Below are 17125 nucleotides of genomic sequence, written 5' to 3' on the forward strand. Positions count from 1 at the left end.
CCTCCTGCATAATCTGTTTTTCTTTTTCTCCTTGTAGCTGGAAATCAGCTCACAGACAATTTGCGGGCTATATATATATTTTTAAAATAATTACAGTCTTGCTCGCGAGAACTCCGGTCTGATGCACGCGGGTTCTCGCGTTATTTCCTTATCACTTCTCGCGTGTGTTTTGTTGTGAAACGTAGTTTGCGGACCAGACAGAGCTGTCGGCGATTCTTCCTATTGTGAAGTCATGCAGTGTGAAACCCCCTGTCGCCGATCCATCGTGCAATGTGAACACAGCAGCAACTGAATGCTACCCCAGATAGTCACGCAGTGTGAAAACCACGGCGATCCGACGAGTTTGAAAATTGTGCAGTGTGAACTCGGCATAAGACTACATAACCAGCTCTCCCTTATGTTAATCTGCACAAAAATCCTGATTCATAATCACGACGTCATCTAATGAAATCAAATACACATACGATAAAGAAAATGGCTGTTCTGTGATTTCGGCTATATTTGCATGTAAAATAGAGTTCGAAGCGACAGAATAGCTTGTTTAACCTAAAGCGCTGAACAGAGCAGACGCAGAGAGAGGTGTGTGCACGCTGGTAAAGCAAGACCTCGCGCTCGTGCGGCAGTACCGGCGAGTCTCAGAAACTAAATAAGTTTTGTCCAAGATGCCGCTAGATTTGTCGCTAGGCGCTTTTTTGAAAGGTAAAAAAAGTCGCTAAAGGGGGCTGAAAAGTCGCTAAATCTAGCGACAAAGTTGCTAAGTTGGCAACACTGCCACACTCTTACATTAGCTCTCTCTGCTTGCCTGCTGCGTCACTTGGTTATGCCGAGGTCACACTGCACGATTTTAGCCCGATTTTTCACTCGCCGACAGGTTTTGCGAAATCGCCGACAAATGCCCGAAATTGAAGGCAAATCGGTGCTCATTCACGCGAGTGACAATCACGCAGTGTGAATTATCAAAGACGCGATCTGAGGGAATCGCCGACACGTCGCCGACGCCCGTGAAATATTTGGCATGCTAAATATCTGGAGCTGTCGGCGATTCACAGTCACGCTGTGTGAAATGATTTCTGACTGAAAAACACATCGGCAATTACCTACAGCCAATGAGAGACCAAGATACAGGGCAGCGGGAAGTTCGGGGAGGAGTTATATGAAACGTAGTTTGCGGACCAGTGTTGCCAAATCCGCGATTGCCGCCGGTTGTTTTTTATGTCAGCAGGTTGAAGCGACCCCAGTAACATGATATTTAGGCCCTGGAATGTGAATTCTACCAAAAAAATGTGTATTTTACCCCCGAACGCAATTTTTTTCTGGGGGACCCCCTCGAAAGCAATTGGGCTATTTTCAGGCTAGTTTTGAGTACTAATTGGGCGGGTTTTGTAGCTAAAACCTGGCAACCCTGCACCAGACAGAGCTGTCGGCGATTCTACCTATTGTGAAGTCATGCAGTGTGTAACCTCCTGTTGTCGTTCCATCGTGCAGTGTGAACACAGCAGAGTTTGAAAATCATGCAGTGTGAACTCGGCATTAGGTTGCGGTGTGTTCAAAAACAAACAGATATTTATTAAACAAAAGACAAGTTTTTTTTCGAGTCATTTAACTCAAGTCTGAGTCAAGTCTCAAGTCATGAGTTTCAAGTCAAAGTCAAGTTTTTTATGAATATTTGTCAAGCAAGTCTCGAGTCATAAAATTTGCAACTTAAATCTGACTCGAGTCAAGTCATGTGACTCGAGTCCCCCACCTCTGATTATTAGTTTTCTTAATTTCTGTATTATAACACAGGGTGAACCGGGCCCGTTGCCACACTGTTTGCCCTTTTTTAGGTTTTTTTTTTAAAGTAATTTTCTCCATTGACAAACCGTAGAGTCTAGATTACAAAAAAGGCAAATTTTAATCAATATATTCTTGTGCACAATGTTGGCCATGTGTGAAGGCAATAATCTTCAATAGCAGTATATAGTCACACTATGTGGGGTAAGTAGTCACAATGGGACCTGCTATTAAATCATTATATTGGTCAACAAACACTATTATTGTATGCATTTATAATTTATGGGACAACTTGCCCCAACAAGCATGTGCCTACGTAGAATTGAGTTGTGTAATCACTCATCCATCATGTATGTACATGTCATTATCTAGAGCAGTGTTTCCCAACCGGGGTGCCGTCTGTCGAGAGCAGGGGTGCCGTGTAAAAAATCATTTTTTAATATTTTTAAATTGCTAAAATGTTCAAAAAAAGCATCTATGACTAAAAAAAGGTTGGGAAACACTGATCTAGATCACTCATCGATGTTTCTCTCATATAGAAAGAATTTGGATGTATTTCCTTACATACTTAGAATTCAGTTTATTATTTAAATGAAGCACCTCAAATGTGCATGTCATGATTGTGTTTTGTAGATATGGCCCCGTACTATGAAGTCCTGTGTAAAGAGCTGAAATGGCAGGCGGACACGGATCTGCTGAGCAAGATGAAGAAAGCAAATGAGGACGAACTGAAACGGCTGGATGATGTTTTGGAAGATGCTGAGAAGAACCAGGGAGAGAGTGAGATCAGAGATGCCATGATGGCCAAAGCTGAGTATCTCATACGCATCGGTGACAAGGTGCAGATTCAAACAGTACATGCTCAGTCACGCTAAATAATAAATTGTGTTGATTTAAAAAATGTTTTTGAAAGAATTCTTTTATGCTCACAAAGACTGCATTTATTTGTCACTGTAAAAATACAGTAAAACTTTACAGTTGAAAATAACCATTATCTATTTTAATATATTTTGAAGTAAATTTTATTCCTGTGATGGCAAAGCTGAATTTTCAGCAGTCATTACTCCAGTTGTCAGTGTCACATGATCCTGCAGAAATTATTTTAATATGCTGATTTGCTGCTTTATTATTAATAATAATGATGAAAACAGTTAATATTTATAATGTTTAATATTTTTGTGGAAACTGATACAGGATTTTTTTCAGTATTCTTTGATAGAAAGTTCAAAAGAACAGAATTTTTTGAAATCTTTTGTAAAACGATTAATGCTTTTAATGTCACTTTCGATTAATTTAATGCATCCCGAGTGAAAGTGTCAATTTCTTTAAACACCAAAAAAATCTTACTGATTTCAAACTTTTGAATGGTGATATAGTTTGGTTACATTCTACATATGTTACATCTATACATTGGATTGTTTTGCTTTTTATCTGTTCAGCTTCTAACATGTATATTTCATCCTTGTTTTCACACTGATAATATTTCTCTATCTTTCATTTAGGAAGGGGCCTTGACTGGCTTCAGGAAGACGTATGACAAGACTGTTGCTCTTGGTCATCGCTTAGATATTGTTTTTTACTTGCTGAGGATTGGTCTGTTTTATATGGACAATGACCTCATCACCCGCAACACTGAGAAAGCCAAAAGGTACAGTATAGAGTGCAGACTTACTTAAATGCATCTCACCCTGAAATGTTGGCCTGACACTTGAACTCTGCATGTATGAACAGTTTGATTGAAGAAGGTGGTGACTGGGACCGGAGGAATCGCCTGAAGGTGTATCAGGGCCTCTATTGCGTGGCCATTCGGGATTTCAAGCAGGCAGCGGAGCTCTTTCTGGATACTGTCTCCACTTTCACCTCGTATGAGCTTATGGACTACAAGACGTTCGTCACATACACTGTGTATGTGTGTATGATCGCACTCAAGAGGCCGGACCTGAGAGAGAAGGTAAGATCTAGCCTATAAAAAAAAAACAGTATGTATACACTGCCATTCAAAGGTTTGGGGTCTGTAAGATGTTTTTTTTTTGTTTTGTTTTTTTTGAAAGAAATTAATACTTGTATTTAGTAGGGCTGTCAAAATGACTGAAAAACTAAATTTGAATTTTCTACTTAAATATTATCAAAATTTGAATTATATTCTAATTTAAAAGGCATAATTTCAGTTAGGGGGAAAAAAGCTTTTGGCTTCTCTCCTGAGGCCACAAAAGGGGGCATCGAGCAAAATATTATGCACGTTTCTTCAAAGCGTAATAAAATAAGACTATCTTTGAAAAAAAGTGCATAATGTTTAAAATAATGTTTATAAACCATATATAATTAATAAAGTTGCTTAAACAATTAGAAAAAAAACAGCACCATGTATGTATGTATAGTTTAATACAAATGACCGAAAACCAATCACAAAGGGTACTTTCTTCGTTTAAAAACATGAGATACAGTGGGATGGGGAAAAACCGCCATAACGTCTTTAGACATGTTTTTTAAAAGTTGAACTTGCATTAATTTTTCATGGCTTTCTACACATGCTGCTCTCTGCGAGACGCGAGTGCAACGGTGATAGATGTCCCTCTAGAAAATGTGATAAATATGCATTCTGTGTGAACGGCTTGGTTTCAGTTTTGCCGTAAACAACATCTTCGCCACACTGATGCTCTCGTTTTCCGCAATATATGAATGAACAATGTAGCAGCGCCGCATCTAGTGGGTTCAACTGGATAGGCTAACAAAAGCATTAAATGCAATGACACTTACATTGTCGTCGCATTTCGTGCGCCACTGATAAGGCTGCCTGACGTTTTTGCATTCGAATGTGATTTTTTTTTTTTTCTTTCAAATATTCGAAAACTTTTCGACAGCCCTAGTATTTAGTAAGGAAGCATAAAATTTATTAAAAGTGACAGTAAAGATAATGTTACAAAAGATTTCAATTTCAAATAAATGCTGTTATTTTGTACTTTCTATTCATCCTAAAAATCCTAAAAGAATCCTTTAATCCTAATCCGTTTTGCACAAAATATTAAGCAGGAACTGATTTCAACATTGACAATAGTAAATGTTTCTTGAGCACAAGATCAGCATATTAGAATGATTTCTGAAGGATCATCTGACATTGAAGACTGGAGTAATGCTGCTGAAAATTCAGCTTTGCCATCAAAGGAATAAATTAACATTTTTAAATATATTGAGATAAAAATTGTATTTTAAATTGTAGCAATTTTTCCCAGTATTACCGTTTTTGCTGTATTTATTTATTAATAAAAAAAACAGCCTTAGTGAGCATAAGAGACTTCTTTAAAAAAAAAAAATATCTTACAAACTTTCAGCCTTCCAAATTTTTTATTTAATTTCTTAATGTTAAAAAATTATAGTGATCAATAGAATTAAATAATGATTTAAGACCAGTCGTTAGAAAGCAGAATGAAATAGGAAACTGTCTAAAAAGTTAACTTTATTGAATTTAATAAAGCTGCTTTATTGGATCACATTAATTTATATTTGATGCATTTCGCAGACACACTTATCCAGAGCAACACAAAGAGCTTTATCTTCACATAAGAGATTCAAGTTGTTGTGATTATTGCAAGTGTGCAATTCAGAAAAGTTGCCTGCTTGGAAAGGACTTCCTATACATGTTATATGGCCAAAAATATAGATACAATTCAATCTAATAGAAATAACCAAGCTAACACAAGAAATAATGGGTTTTCTCAGGTGATTAAGGGTGCTGAGATCTTGGAGGTGTTGCACAGTTTACCTGCTGTCCGTCAGTACCTCTTCTCTCTCTACGAGTGCCGTTATTCCGTATTCTTTCAATCATTGGGTAGGTAAAATATTGGTGAGCATGCTAGTAGCTCATAGTATAAACCTTTAAAGAACAATTGAGGAAAATGTTATTGCTTACCTAGCCACGCTTAAGATTAATGTTGTAAGCTATGTTGTTATTTTTTGCAGTGTTTATTGAAAGTGCTTCTCCAACTCTGCTCTTCTGTTATTGTTTAAAAATGTGTTGGTCAGATGTTCCACCTGTTTCTCCTCTGTAGCTCGAGTGGAACAGGAGATGAAGCAAGACTGGTTGTTTGCTCCTCATTACCGTTACTATGTCCGAGAGATGCGCATCCTGGCCTATGGCCAGCTGCTGGAATCCTACCGCTCCCTCACGCTGGGATACATGGCCGAAGCGTTTGGAGTCAGCACAGAGTTCATCGACCAGTACGCGCCCAGATTCCTATAAACAACTATGTAAACATACAATATTTCTAGGCTTACTTTGGTCTTTTTCTTCCCCAAGGGAGCTGTCGCGATTCATCGCCGCAGGACGTTTACATTGCAAGATCGACAAAGTTAATGAGATTGTGGAAACCAACAGGTGAAGACCTTAATATTTGTGTGTATTGGTTTAAATCTCTGTTGGATCTGTAAGCCAACTGTCTTGTCTTTTTTTCCCCCCAGACCTGATAGTAAGAACTGGCAGTACCAGGAAACCATAAAGAAGGGCGATCTTCTGCTGAACAGAGTGCAGAAGCTGTCCAGAGTGATCAACATGTAGTCCAACATATGGCATTTGATCGATACCCATGTTTTTTCTTGTGAACAACCTGACTTGTTTTATGTAAAGTATATAATAAAACTGAATTGGAGGAAACGTTTGAGCTTGTCTTTGGTGTGTGAGCGAATGGGAAAAAATGAGTCCGACACATTTTTCTTATAAATAACTATAAATTATTTTTTTTTATATTTACAGAAACTTGTTACAAAACAAATATACTATACAATCTTTTCTTTAAATATTAAGCAAATCTACCCTACTGTGTTTGTTCATGAATTACATAGCAGCCAACACACAAAAGTCCAGCTGATCAAATGATTTTTGAATATGTATACAAAAAAAGACAGGAAAAAAAAAATCAAAATATACACACTTGTACATAAGTTTATATGTAGAGGCTTCTTCCCCAAAAAGCAAACTGTTTTTTATCTTCGATTCACATTCCAAATCTGTGGTGTTTAATCATATCTTCACAAAGCGTTCATTATCTGAAAACTGGAGTTACAATTTCAAGGTAAACAGTACATTTATCTGCCTAAAACATTGGTTGAAATCACCAACTTAGCCACCAAAATATCTATCCCTCTCGCTTTGAACATTTCTAATATCAAAAGTAGTCCTAAAAGAATACAAGGGACAGACAGGAAGATTTCTCATGTCATTGTCAAGTAAGTGTTACTCCTCTGCCATGCATTTCATCAATCGGAGTTACCGCTCTACTTGAAGGGGAAAAGGGCGATGTGTGAGATTGCTAGGCAGGTTTAAAAAGTTTCTAAACCCTTATATAACATTCAAGTACTGTGAAAAAAAGAATACATGAAATAAAAAGCTCTGCCATAACAACAGTTGATGAGAAACTAATTCAGGCACTTTCTCTTTTTTTTGTCAGCGTTAAAAGCAAATGAACAAGTAATTAAAAAGCAGTGTATCCAATTACAACATTTGGCAACAGTGGTGCACATTTTGCACTGTACAACTGTTTTGTTCCCTCTCCAAGTTAGAAAAGTCCTACAAAATACATCAGCCAGCCAGAAATCTTTTGCACAGTTAAACGGGCCATTTTGATCACATTCTCTGACCTCTTGGTTTGAGATGGGGAGGAATCATGAGGGAAAAGGAGCACTACTGACACCTAAATAATAATACATAATGATTCCCCACTACTGTGGCAACAATCTGTCCGGGGGAACTCGGTGTGTGACTAACAAGAAGCTGTGTTCGGATAGAGTGGCGTATTGCATTATCGGCTTGGCAGTGAACCACTTCTAATAATCTTAGAATGTTTCCATTTACTAAATAAATAATAATGATCTCAATTGTACCAAAAATCGTTTACGAAAATGCCTGTGCAAAAATACATCTCCATATGTACAATTCTTTAACAAAATATGTATTCTGAAATAGGGATAATTCAATATTTGTATTCGGTTTTGTGTACGAAAAAGCAGAAGGAAAAAAATACACAAACAAAATCATGCTCTACTTCTCAGCGACCATTGCTGACTGACATCAGTGGAGTTCAGGAATTTACAGGAGGTTTAAAGAGAAGCCCCAACTTACACAACAAAATCCAGCTCAACATCTCTTATGAAGATCAATGAGTCAAAAAAGGATCTATTGCCTTTAAGTCGACAGACCCACAATAAAAACGAGATTTAAATCAGAATGTCCAGCTACTAACCTCTTTAGGGTCACAAAGAACAAAAGCTTTTGTCGGATCCATGCAGAAACGTTGAGTCGCGGTATAAGGTCTCACTTGATGAGATGGCGCTGGCCAGACTTCTGTATATGTGTCTCACAGTATTGAGTGTCGTGTAGATGTCTACTCCATTGCTGAGATGATAGTGTGTCTGTAATGTTGGTCTATGGCTCAACATCAGCTAGCCACGAGCCCCTTTCTGAGACTGAAACGGCACATAACGATACCACGCCTAAGGCATCTTCACCAGTAAACTCTCCTACAATCATTTTCGAACGAGACTGCAGATTTTAGTGCATTAAGATTTCAGCACATGCTTTTTTATGGGTAATTGTAAGAGGTGAAACTAACGCAAGGTGTTCGAGCTTGATTTGGGGTTGGATTTTTCAGTAAAAAAGAAATTGCAATAAAACAGCCGGAATTAACTAAATAAATAACTAAAGTTTTGAAGTTGGTAAATGGTAAAGGAAAATGGTATATGATAAATATTTTGTTCTGTTTGCTAACCTGTAAACAAAATGTGGTCTAAAAAATGTTTAGTTTGCATAATCTTTAAGTTTAGGTTGCTCATGTTGAAACTCCACTCCAGTCATGTCTATCTGCAGTGAGTGTAGTTTAATCTAATACAGCCTTCCAGCGAGAGATCATGTGTATGGTTAACTTAAGTTGATTGTGTCTACTTTAGGGATGTTCCTCTCCTGTACACTTCCTCCAAGGCTGAGTAGGATTTCGGTTTCCAGTATTCTCGTATGTCCACACGCTCAAGCTAACATACCGAAGAACATCGGTAAAGCAACTTATCTTGTTCGAATCTCACATCCCTCCTATGCTTGGTAGTGTTGGTGAGGCTACGCACCAGCCAAAATCTGTACCTTCCGGCCCCAGCGCAAGTGCTCAGGCTGGGCAGCTCATGATCTACGCAGCAGGCTTTGTACCCAATGGTGCATTGTATAGATTCATTATAACTTCCGACAGGAGAACTATATCTCTCTGGCTTATTATCCTATCCCCAGAGAGTGTCCCTGCATGGCTTTGGGAGGAAATCCCCACGAAGGACATCAATGGGCCACCCAGTATGCATTCCACCCTGAGGATTGTGGGAAGAGTAAGAGAAAAAGAAGGCCTTGTGCAGAGTGGCATGAGGGGGCTGAGGGAGCTCTGGGTCCAGCCTACTGCTCAGCATGCTCAGAGCCTCCACACCTGTGTCAGGGACGAGCCTTTGGCTGTGGGAAACACACACACAAGTACAGAAATGTAATGTGTAAGAGGAAAGAGACAATATTACATTCTAAACTAAAGGAAGGAATCGGATGCTGTTATTAACCTGATGTATGAGTGAATTGTTAGGGAGCCCTGGTGGTCCAGGTATAGAGCGAGCATGCTTGCTGTGGATGTTGTTGATTGATGGAGACTTGGATATTTTGGGCCTGCCAGGACCTTGTCCTCCTCCCCCTCCTGCTCCAGACGCTGTCAAAATCATTACAAAGTTAAAATAAGAGACAGCACTTTTTATAATCAAGCAAACAGCATATAATAATTATTTCAAGTTTACTAATTAAATTGGGTTTCTAGCGTTTCAGGACTTTCTATAATGATGTGAATACAGAAAAAAGAGATCAAGTCAGCCTGACAGTTCTGTATGATCTCTGTTCAGTTTTGAAGTAAACTTTGAAGAGCGGCAAAGTGAAATTTAACAAAAAACTTGATTAGAACTCAACTGAAATGAAACAACTGCAACATTTTATTTAACATGAAATGAAATGAAAACGTAACCGGATCAAAGTAAAACTGAAATAATATAGAAACTGGATTAAAACTACAATGAAGTGAAATATAAACTAAATGAATTCTATTCTATTTCTGATTAAAATGAATCAGAAATAGAATAGAAATGGAAACTAGACTAAATTACTATTAGACAGAATGAAAAAAGGACAAACCAAAATGAGATGAAATAGAAACTAGATCAAAATAAACTAGATCTAAACAAAGCAAATTAAATTAACTGAAATTAAATAGAGAATGGATAAATACAAAAAAAAAAAAGGTATTTGACAGCCTGGATTAAAACTAAACAGAAACTGGATCAAAACTAAACTGAAATAAAATAGAAACCAAATTAACTGGAATGAAACAGAAACTGAATACTAAAATAAGATTAGACAGAAATCTGGATTAAATTTTAAACTTGATCAAAGTTAAACTCAAAATAATGCAAAATTTAAAAATCTAAACCAAATAAAAAAAATGAAATAGAAATTGCATTTAATACTACAATGAAATGAAACAAACCAAATTAAAACTAAAACTGATATGAAACAGAACCTGAATTGATACCAAAGTGACATTAGATTCTCGATTACAACTAAACTGAAATTAAACAAACTGGACTGAAACCAAAATAGGATGAAACAGAAACTGGACTAAAATTAAAACGAAATTAAACAGAAACCAAATGAAATCTGAAATGAACTCAAATGAAACCAAATCTAGATCAAAACCAAAATGAAACCGGAATCTGGATAAAAATAAATAAATAAATAAACCAAACACTAGGATTATACACCTGTGCTGTTGAGGCTACTTGAGCCAGGTGAGCACTTCCTCCTTTTGGCTTCCAGACGTGCATCTGCGTGATGATCGCTGCTCTGGTGAACAAATGGCCCGAGGGAGAGGGTGGAATCACTGCTGTTCATCACCACGCTCATGCGTTTAATGGACTCGGCCGGGCTGCCTGAGGGAGGGCCACGTCCTGTCGACTCCTGCTTCAAGCTCAAAGAGTTGGCCCTGCCTGGGGTGCAGTTTACCCCCACACTGTACACTCCGCTGTGGGATGACGACAGCGTTGTTGACGATGAAGATGAAGAAGGGGTGGAGGCGAGCGAGGTGTGGTAGGCGCTGCCAAGACTGGAGGAGTTCATCCCGCAGTTCTTCTTAAAAGATGAGGAGGAGGAGGAGGAGGTGTAAGTGCTATGGGTGGTAAACAGGGAACTGTTTTTCCGCTTCTTGCCCGAACTCAGGCTACCGCTCGCACAACCGCTGACGCTAACACTGCTGTTAGTACTGCCCGTGACGATAGAGTTACTTAGGCTGAAGGATGGCTCCCGAGCCTTGAAGGACTTTGTACCAGATCGGGATTTGAGGGGTCGGTTGGAGCCCAACGAGGGTAGCGAGGACGAGTGGGCTGAAGGCATCTGGGGTGATGAGGCTGACACTTGTCTAGAAGCGCCACTGTAGGCGGGCTGCTCGGTGGCGGAGGCTTGCGGAGAAGAGCGGGCATTCAGGGTGGTGCCATATGACAGGACCGGCTTGCTGTCATAAGGCGGTGGTGAGGACAGGCTGAGAAACCCTGCAGAAATGGAGCAGGATGAGGAAGAATGGGAGTTTGTGCTTGTCCGGTGAGAGGCTGTCAGTGTTGTTGCAGAGTTCTCCGACGCCAGAGGGATTTTCCTACAAAGTAAATGCAAGAAATCACAATTAGGATTCTGTTTAATGGAAAAACAGCTGATTGTGGGAAGGGTCTCACACACACTTACTTCCACATTTGTGAGTTGACATGTTTGTCCAACATGGTGGTGAGAGTACAACGTACTTGATCCCAGCGCCGGTCGAACGCGTAACAACCTCTACCGTACAATCGACTTCCAAAAGTGCAGTACTGGTGAGAGACACAATATAGATGGTGATTAAAATGCAATGGTTGCCTCTGGTTTTAAATGGAAAGAGCACAGGCAAAGCCTCAGTTTTTTTTTATATGAAGAGACTTCTTTTGTTTGTATTATTTATTTATTTGATTTGGGATTTGTTAAAATTTCAAGTTAGTTTAATTATTTGATACATTTCAATTTCACAAAGTAATGTGCAGAATTCTGTCGGAGAAAAATAAAAGGACACATTTTCATTTATAATTAGTCCTAAATCTCATTTTGTTAAAAAAAAATCCTACATTGGTACATGGTACTGAACATCCTCTTCAGGCATTTAGATCAAGGCAGACTCAAACTGAAACCCACTTTAAAGAGGGTGGTCACAAAATTGGATTCAAATGAGGCCATGGACATTCATTTAAACTCGTTTTAAAACAGCTTAGTGATTCAAAAGCTGGAAATAAATGCAAGTGACTTTCTAAGCAGGCACTTCAGTTTGAGAAATTCACTACTTAAAAAAAAAAAAAAAAACTCCCTAACACTTTAAGATCACAAGGTTTCTTGTACTTACAGCAGCTGGTCGTGGGTGGTAACCTGAATAATGGCAGTCCAGTTTCTCCGTGGCCTCCTCTCTCTCCTCATTCTCCCCTTCGTCACTGGAGAGGTGGCTGGTCTCGGTACCGACAGGGGCTGAGTGAGAGTGGTGGGTCTGGTCGTGTGCCATGGCTGGGTCTCCTCCACTGTGAGAGTTACTGCTGTGGAGTCTGAAGATACAGAAGAGCACGTTAACCTTTATATTGGTTATCAACCACCCGAACAAAGAACAAAAAAACAACTGGAGATCTATAATAAATTTGGCTAATGAATCAAAAGGAAGCCGGTTTAGAGTAAATAGTGGGGCAGGAGGAAGCAACTCACCGTGGAAGCCCAGAATTATGAGGTTTGGGTTTGCTGAGGGGCAAAGGCTTGGTGGCATCGGCAGTGCCATTGCCATGGGAGACCGTGTGAAGGTCTTGTGAGAGGCGGGAGGGGGGAGGGTGAGGGTCCCTGAGAGGGGGTGCTGGGTGTGAGGGATCCAACCTGAACTGCAGCTCCTTGTCGCGTGCTTTGCTCTTGTGTTCAGCAAGCAGCGTGTCAAAGCGTTGCCGCCGCCCGAGCACCGCCCTCCTCTGGCTTATGGAATGTGTCTGTGGTGAAATGGGGGGGGGGGATATTTAACAGTTCAGTCAAACAATTAAATGATTGGTTCACATACTCAAAGAAATTTGAACATTAGGGACATCCTAGGTCTGAAAAATACATTGGTGACCATATTGATATAGGCCAGGATCATTCTGTTTAAGAAGATATTTAGAAATTAAATAAATCTGGAATAATATTTGAACTTTTTTTGGTATAAAATTAATGTTACATTGGTATATTATTATATTAGAACCCAATTCAAAAATAAAATGCAATCTCAACCGAATATTTTGCTGTATTATTAATTCTATATTTCAATGTAATTAATTAATTATTTTTAATATAATAATAATGTAATATCTGAGCCTTTTTATTTTTGCTATTTTATTAATGCTCTATCGCCATATTATATTATGCCGATATTCAGCAACAATAAAAAAAATACACGAAATACAATATAATATTTGAGCTCATTATCTTTGCTATGTTATTGATGCTATATTGCTATATTACAAAATAACAAAAATAAAAATCTCAGATACATACATACACACATTATACACACACATATGTGTGTTGCATGTGTGTGTGTGTATATATATATATATATATATATATATATATATATATTTGTATTAATGCTATATTATTATATTAGGACGATAATTCAAAAATAAAATAAAATATCGGAGCTTACTATTTTTGTTGTATTATTAACACTATATTGTTATATTATTAGGGCAATACTAAAATGTTTTTTTAAATAAAATGCAGTACAACATCTAGGCTTGTTCATTTTGCCAGGTTTTAAGTCTGATTTAAAACATCTGACTGAAAGTCTGACACTTGAAGCTTTAGTCTGAATGATTTTGTTGGTAACACTTTACAATAAGGTTCCATTAGTTAAAGTTAGTTCATGTATTAACTAGCATGAACAAACAATGAACGATACATTTATTACAGTATTTATTAATCTTTGTTAGTGTTAGTTAATGGAAATACAGTTGTTCACCGTTAGTTCATGTTAATTCACAGTGCGTTAACTAATGTTAACAAGCAGAACTTTTGATTTTAATAACGTATTAGTAAATCTTGGAATCAACATTAACTAAGATTAATAAATGCTGTAGAAGTATTGTTCATTCTTAGTTCATGTTAACTAAAGTAGTTAACTAATGTTAACTAATGAACGTTATTGTAAAGTGTTACCGATTTTTTAATACTGATTATTGGTAATACCATAATAACTTCCTATTTGTAAGTACCAAAATGTCCAGAGTGCATTCAAAGTGTATTTGAAGTGTACATATTTCAAAGTGTAGAAGGTGGCATACCTTGCATGTTAAGGATCTTGTGCATGGCTTACGTGCTGTCATATCCATAACCCCACAATGGATGTCTGGATTAAACTCTCGCTCTGATTTAAGGAAAATAACAGAACAGAACACACAGTTAAAAAAAAGTTCAAGAAAATTGTTATTATTATTATTTTTTTTTTTTTTTAATTTTCTGTGACATATAACATAAATATAGAGTACCAGCAGTGAGTATTAGCATTCACCTAGTCTCTTGTACAAGGGTCTCCTGCTACTGGCACTGCTGCTATCTTGTTTCTTGTCTTGGGATGAGAGGTGGCCCTTTCCATTGGGGATCTGACCTGGGGCTAGCTGTGGAGCCTTTGGTATGGAGGGGAAGTTAAGGCCTGACTTCAAGGGAGAGGTGCTCACAGTATTGGAGGAAGAGGAGGAGGAAGTGGAAGAAGAGGCGGGCACATGGGGAAGTTTGGGTGAAGGTTCCACCTTCAGATGGACCTTCTCTCCTTTAACTGCAGGGATGGGACTGGGAGGCAGAGAAATAAAGAGTTTTATATTGTACCAAATGTGGGTGTGTGTTTCAGATTACATCTTTTGTGTTACGCAAGAATGGGCTGCTTATCTGAACACATTTATCCATGAAATTCACTTAAACTCCATCAAACACACATACACACCTCTCTTCTTGCGGCACCCTATAGGGGAAGCGAGGCTTCCAGTGAGGCAGCTTCTCTTTGGTTGATTTGAAGATTTTAGTGGGGGTGCTGCTGTTTGCACTGGAGGGGCGTGCAAGTGTGCTTCCACCAACAGCCCCGACCCCAACTCCACCCCCAAGGCTGCTCTTATTTCGAGAGTTTGCGAATGCAGCAGAGGCGGCATAGCTGGATGGGGGCTTGCTGCTGGAGCTGTGTCTTCTCTCTGAAGGGCAAGAAATTTGCAAGGTTTTACTCTTTGAATGCTCAAAATGTTGAAGGCAAAAGTAAATAAACGTACAATAATTTTTACATTTTTATTCAGATTTTTTTCCATTCACTGGTAAATTAATTAATTAATTAGTTTAATGTTTTAAGGCTGCCAAAGTTGAAAACTGGTATCATTTTAAAAAACGACGTACAATTTCTCAACAGTCAAACATTATTGCCATCTAGTGGCATTTTTATGTTTAATGCAGGTGGGTTGTAAAGATTTCAAGATGTATAATATAACTACATATAAAAAAAAAATAATAATAATTTTACTTAAAACTTATTTGCCTTTTAACATTTTAGTTAGTTCTGAGTATTAGGTTAGGAAGGCATTAGATTTATTTTAGTTTCAGTTTTTTCCCAGTTAACCCAATAACACTAATATGTAACATAATGGAACTAATATGTAACATAATAAATGACAAGCATGTTTTGAGTTTCAGTTTAAAAAATGCAAATGGAAAACAAATGCTTCACTTTTGAGGATTGACAGTGTTTTGGACTACAAAAATCTTCATCTGGCTTTGCACTTTGTCCAATACATCTATTTTAATGGGAAGTTGACTAAACCTTCAGTTAAGCTAAGAAGATTAATACTTAGACACACATACAGACACTCTCCACTTCTAAATACACACATTTGCTTTCTCTCAGTAGTAATTATAAGACACAAATGTCCAAGTGCATTTAGTCAAATAAGTGAACCGCTGTGCTGCACTAACAAACGCTCTGGTCTCTCCATACTTGCCTGTCAACAACACACACACACACAGTCCTGTTGCTCCGGCCTAGCATTTGTCACTAAGCCCTCCAGCAAACCGGAGGCAAACACACACACACACACACACACACACACACACACACACACATACTAATCTGTGCTGATAAAACTACAGCAAAAACACACACACACAAAAAATAAAATAAATTAAGGACACCAGAAAGAAATCATATTTATTTCTCACAGACGCTTGCAGCTATATGCTGGGTTGTTGACGCTGCTCTGAGAAAGTGAGCCAACAGCAATTTGAGTAACCAAAGGCCCAATCAACAAAGCCCTAATTACCCCAAAACAATCTGCAATATCATTCCGCCCCATGTTGAAAAGCAATCTGGGATTATTGTAAGGAAACTGAACACCAAATACCGCAACCTGACAAATGACCACAGGGAATTACCGACGTAAAAACAAGAGCCTTGCGCAAAAGAAGGATGATTAGTGTGGACAAAAGCACAGTGTAGAAATGTACCATTTTGAGCTTTTTTTGAAAGTGGAGAACAAATCAAGAAGCCAGCATCTCTTCAAAACTTCTTGTCTCTAAAATAGTTAACAAAAAAAAAAAAGTATTATCGATTAGTCAAGATCTTTCGTCAGTGATATCATTTTGCAGAAGTAAAAAATATATTTCTAAAATGCATTTGAGAAATGGCGGATGCCACAACCAATCTAATCTAAGTGCTCTAATATTGTGTATGAGAGTACACATTGTGATGATGATGGTGATTTATAATGACATAAAATTCTTATAACACAAATATTTACACTTTGCAAATGAGCTTGTTATAACTGCAAATTTAAATGTCGCTATCATCAATAAACTTGAAATACTACAAATAAAGTGGGCAAAATATTTCAAGCAGATCACAGAGAAAGGGAGTGCAATCTTTCTATAAGTATATCTGTGCATCCTGGTCTAATCAACTGGGGTGCAGTGTGACTGCAGAATCCAACAACATCCACAAAAGCATAATTTAGTAAAGTGAAAGATAATGTACAGTCGGTCAATTCAAGCACAGGAGATGTTTTGAGACCATTTTAAACTGATGAACACTGAAGAGGATACAAATTAGTTTCTTATTTAAGAAGGTAATAAAATTCATAATAATTGAGCAAATGTCTCCCGCAAAGTGTTTAACATGCAAATGTTCAACAAGCAGATCTAAACCACCCAATAGAAATGATGGCAATATAGATTTAAATACATATATACCAT

General features: G+C 38.0%; 2 protein-coding genes across 6 annotated transcripts in view; one reads left to right on the top strand and one right to left on the bottom strand.

Moving 5' to 3' along the window:
* The window catches only part of LOC107696848 (26S proteasome non-ATPase regulatory subunit 6-like), a 9128-nt gene extending 2707 nt beyond the window's left edge, over positions 1–6421 (top strand). Inside the window, exons 2-8 of the mRNA XM_016497374.1 lie at positions 2407–2612; positions 3276–3421; positions 3505–3724; positions 5491–5599; positions 5820–5988; positions 6068–6145; positions 6229–6421. Of these exons, the coding sequence (XP_016352860.1) occupies positions 2407–2612; positions 3276–3421; positions 3505–3724; positions 5491–5599; positions 5820–5988; positions 6068–6145; positions 6229–6325 (1025 nt within the window). The 3' untranslated portion in view covers positions 6326–6421. The remainder of the gene's footprint in view (positions 1–2406; positions 2613–3275; positions 3422–3504; positions 3725–5490; positions 5600–5819; positions 5989–6067; positions 6146–6228) is intronic.
* Positions 6422–8006: 1585 nt separating this feature from the next.
* The window catches only part of LOC107696847 (ataxin-7-like), a 40017-nt gene continuing 30898 nt past the window's right edge, over positions 8007–17125 (bottom strand). For all 5 annotated transcript variants that reach the window (XM_016497372.1, XM_016497370.1, XM_016497369.1 and 2 more), the window contains 9 exons: positions 14844–15084; positions 14415–14692; positions 14188–14270; positions 12590–12858; positions 12243–12435; positions 11561–11682; positions 10591–11474; positions 9349–9491; positions 8007–9247 (listed from right to left, as the gene is read on the bottom strand). In XM_016497372.1, the coding sequence (XP_016352858.1) occupies positions 9230–9247; positions 9349–9491; positions 10591–11474; positions 11561–11682; positions 12243–12435; positions 12590–12858; positions 14188–14270; positions 14415–14692; positions 14844–15084 (2231 nt within the window). In that variant the 3' untranslated portion in view covers positions 8007–9229. The remainder of the gene's footprint in view (positions 9248–9348; positions 9492–10590; positions 11475–11560; positions 11683–12242; positions 12436–12589; positions 12859–14187; positions 14271–14414; positions 14693–14843; positions 15085–17125) is intronic.

Source organism: Sinocyclocheilus anshuiensis, unplaced genomic scaffold, assembly GCF_001515605.1.
Source record: "Sinocyclocheilus anshuiensis isolate Anshui unplaced genomic scaffold, SAMN03320099.WGS_v1.1 scaffold710, whole genome shotgun sequence".
Classification (NCBI taxonomy): Eukaryota; Metazoa; Chordata; class Actinopteri; order Cypriniformes; family Cyprinidae; genus Sinocyclocheilus; species Sinocyclocheilus anshuiensis.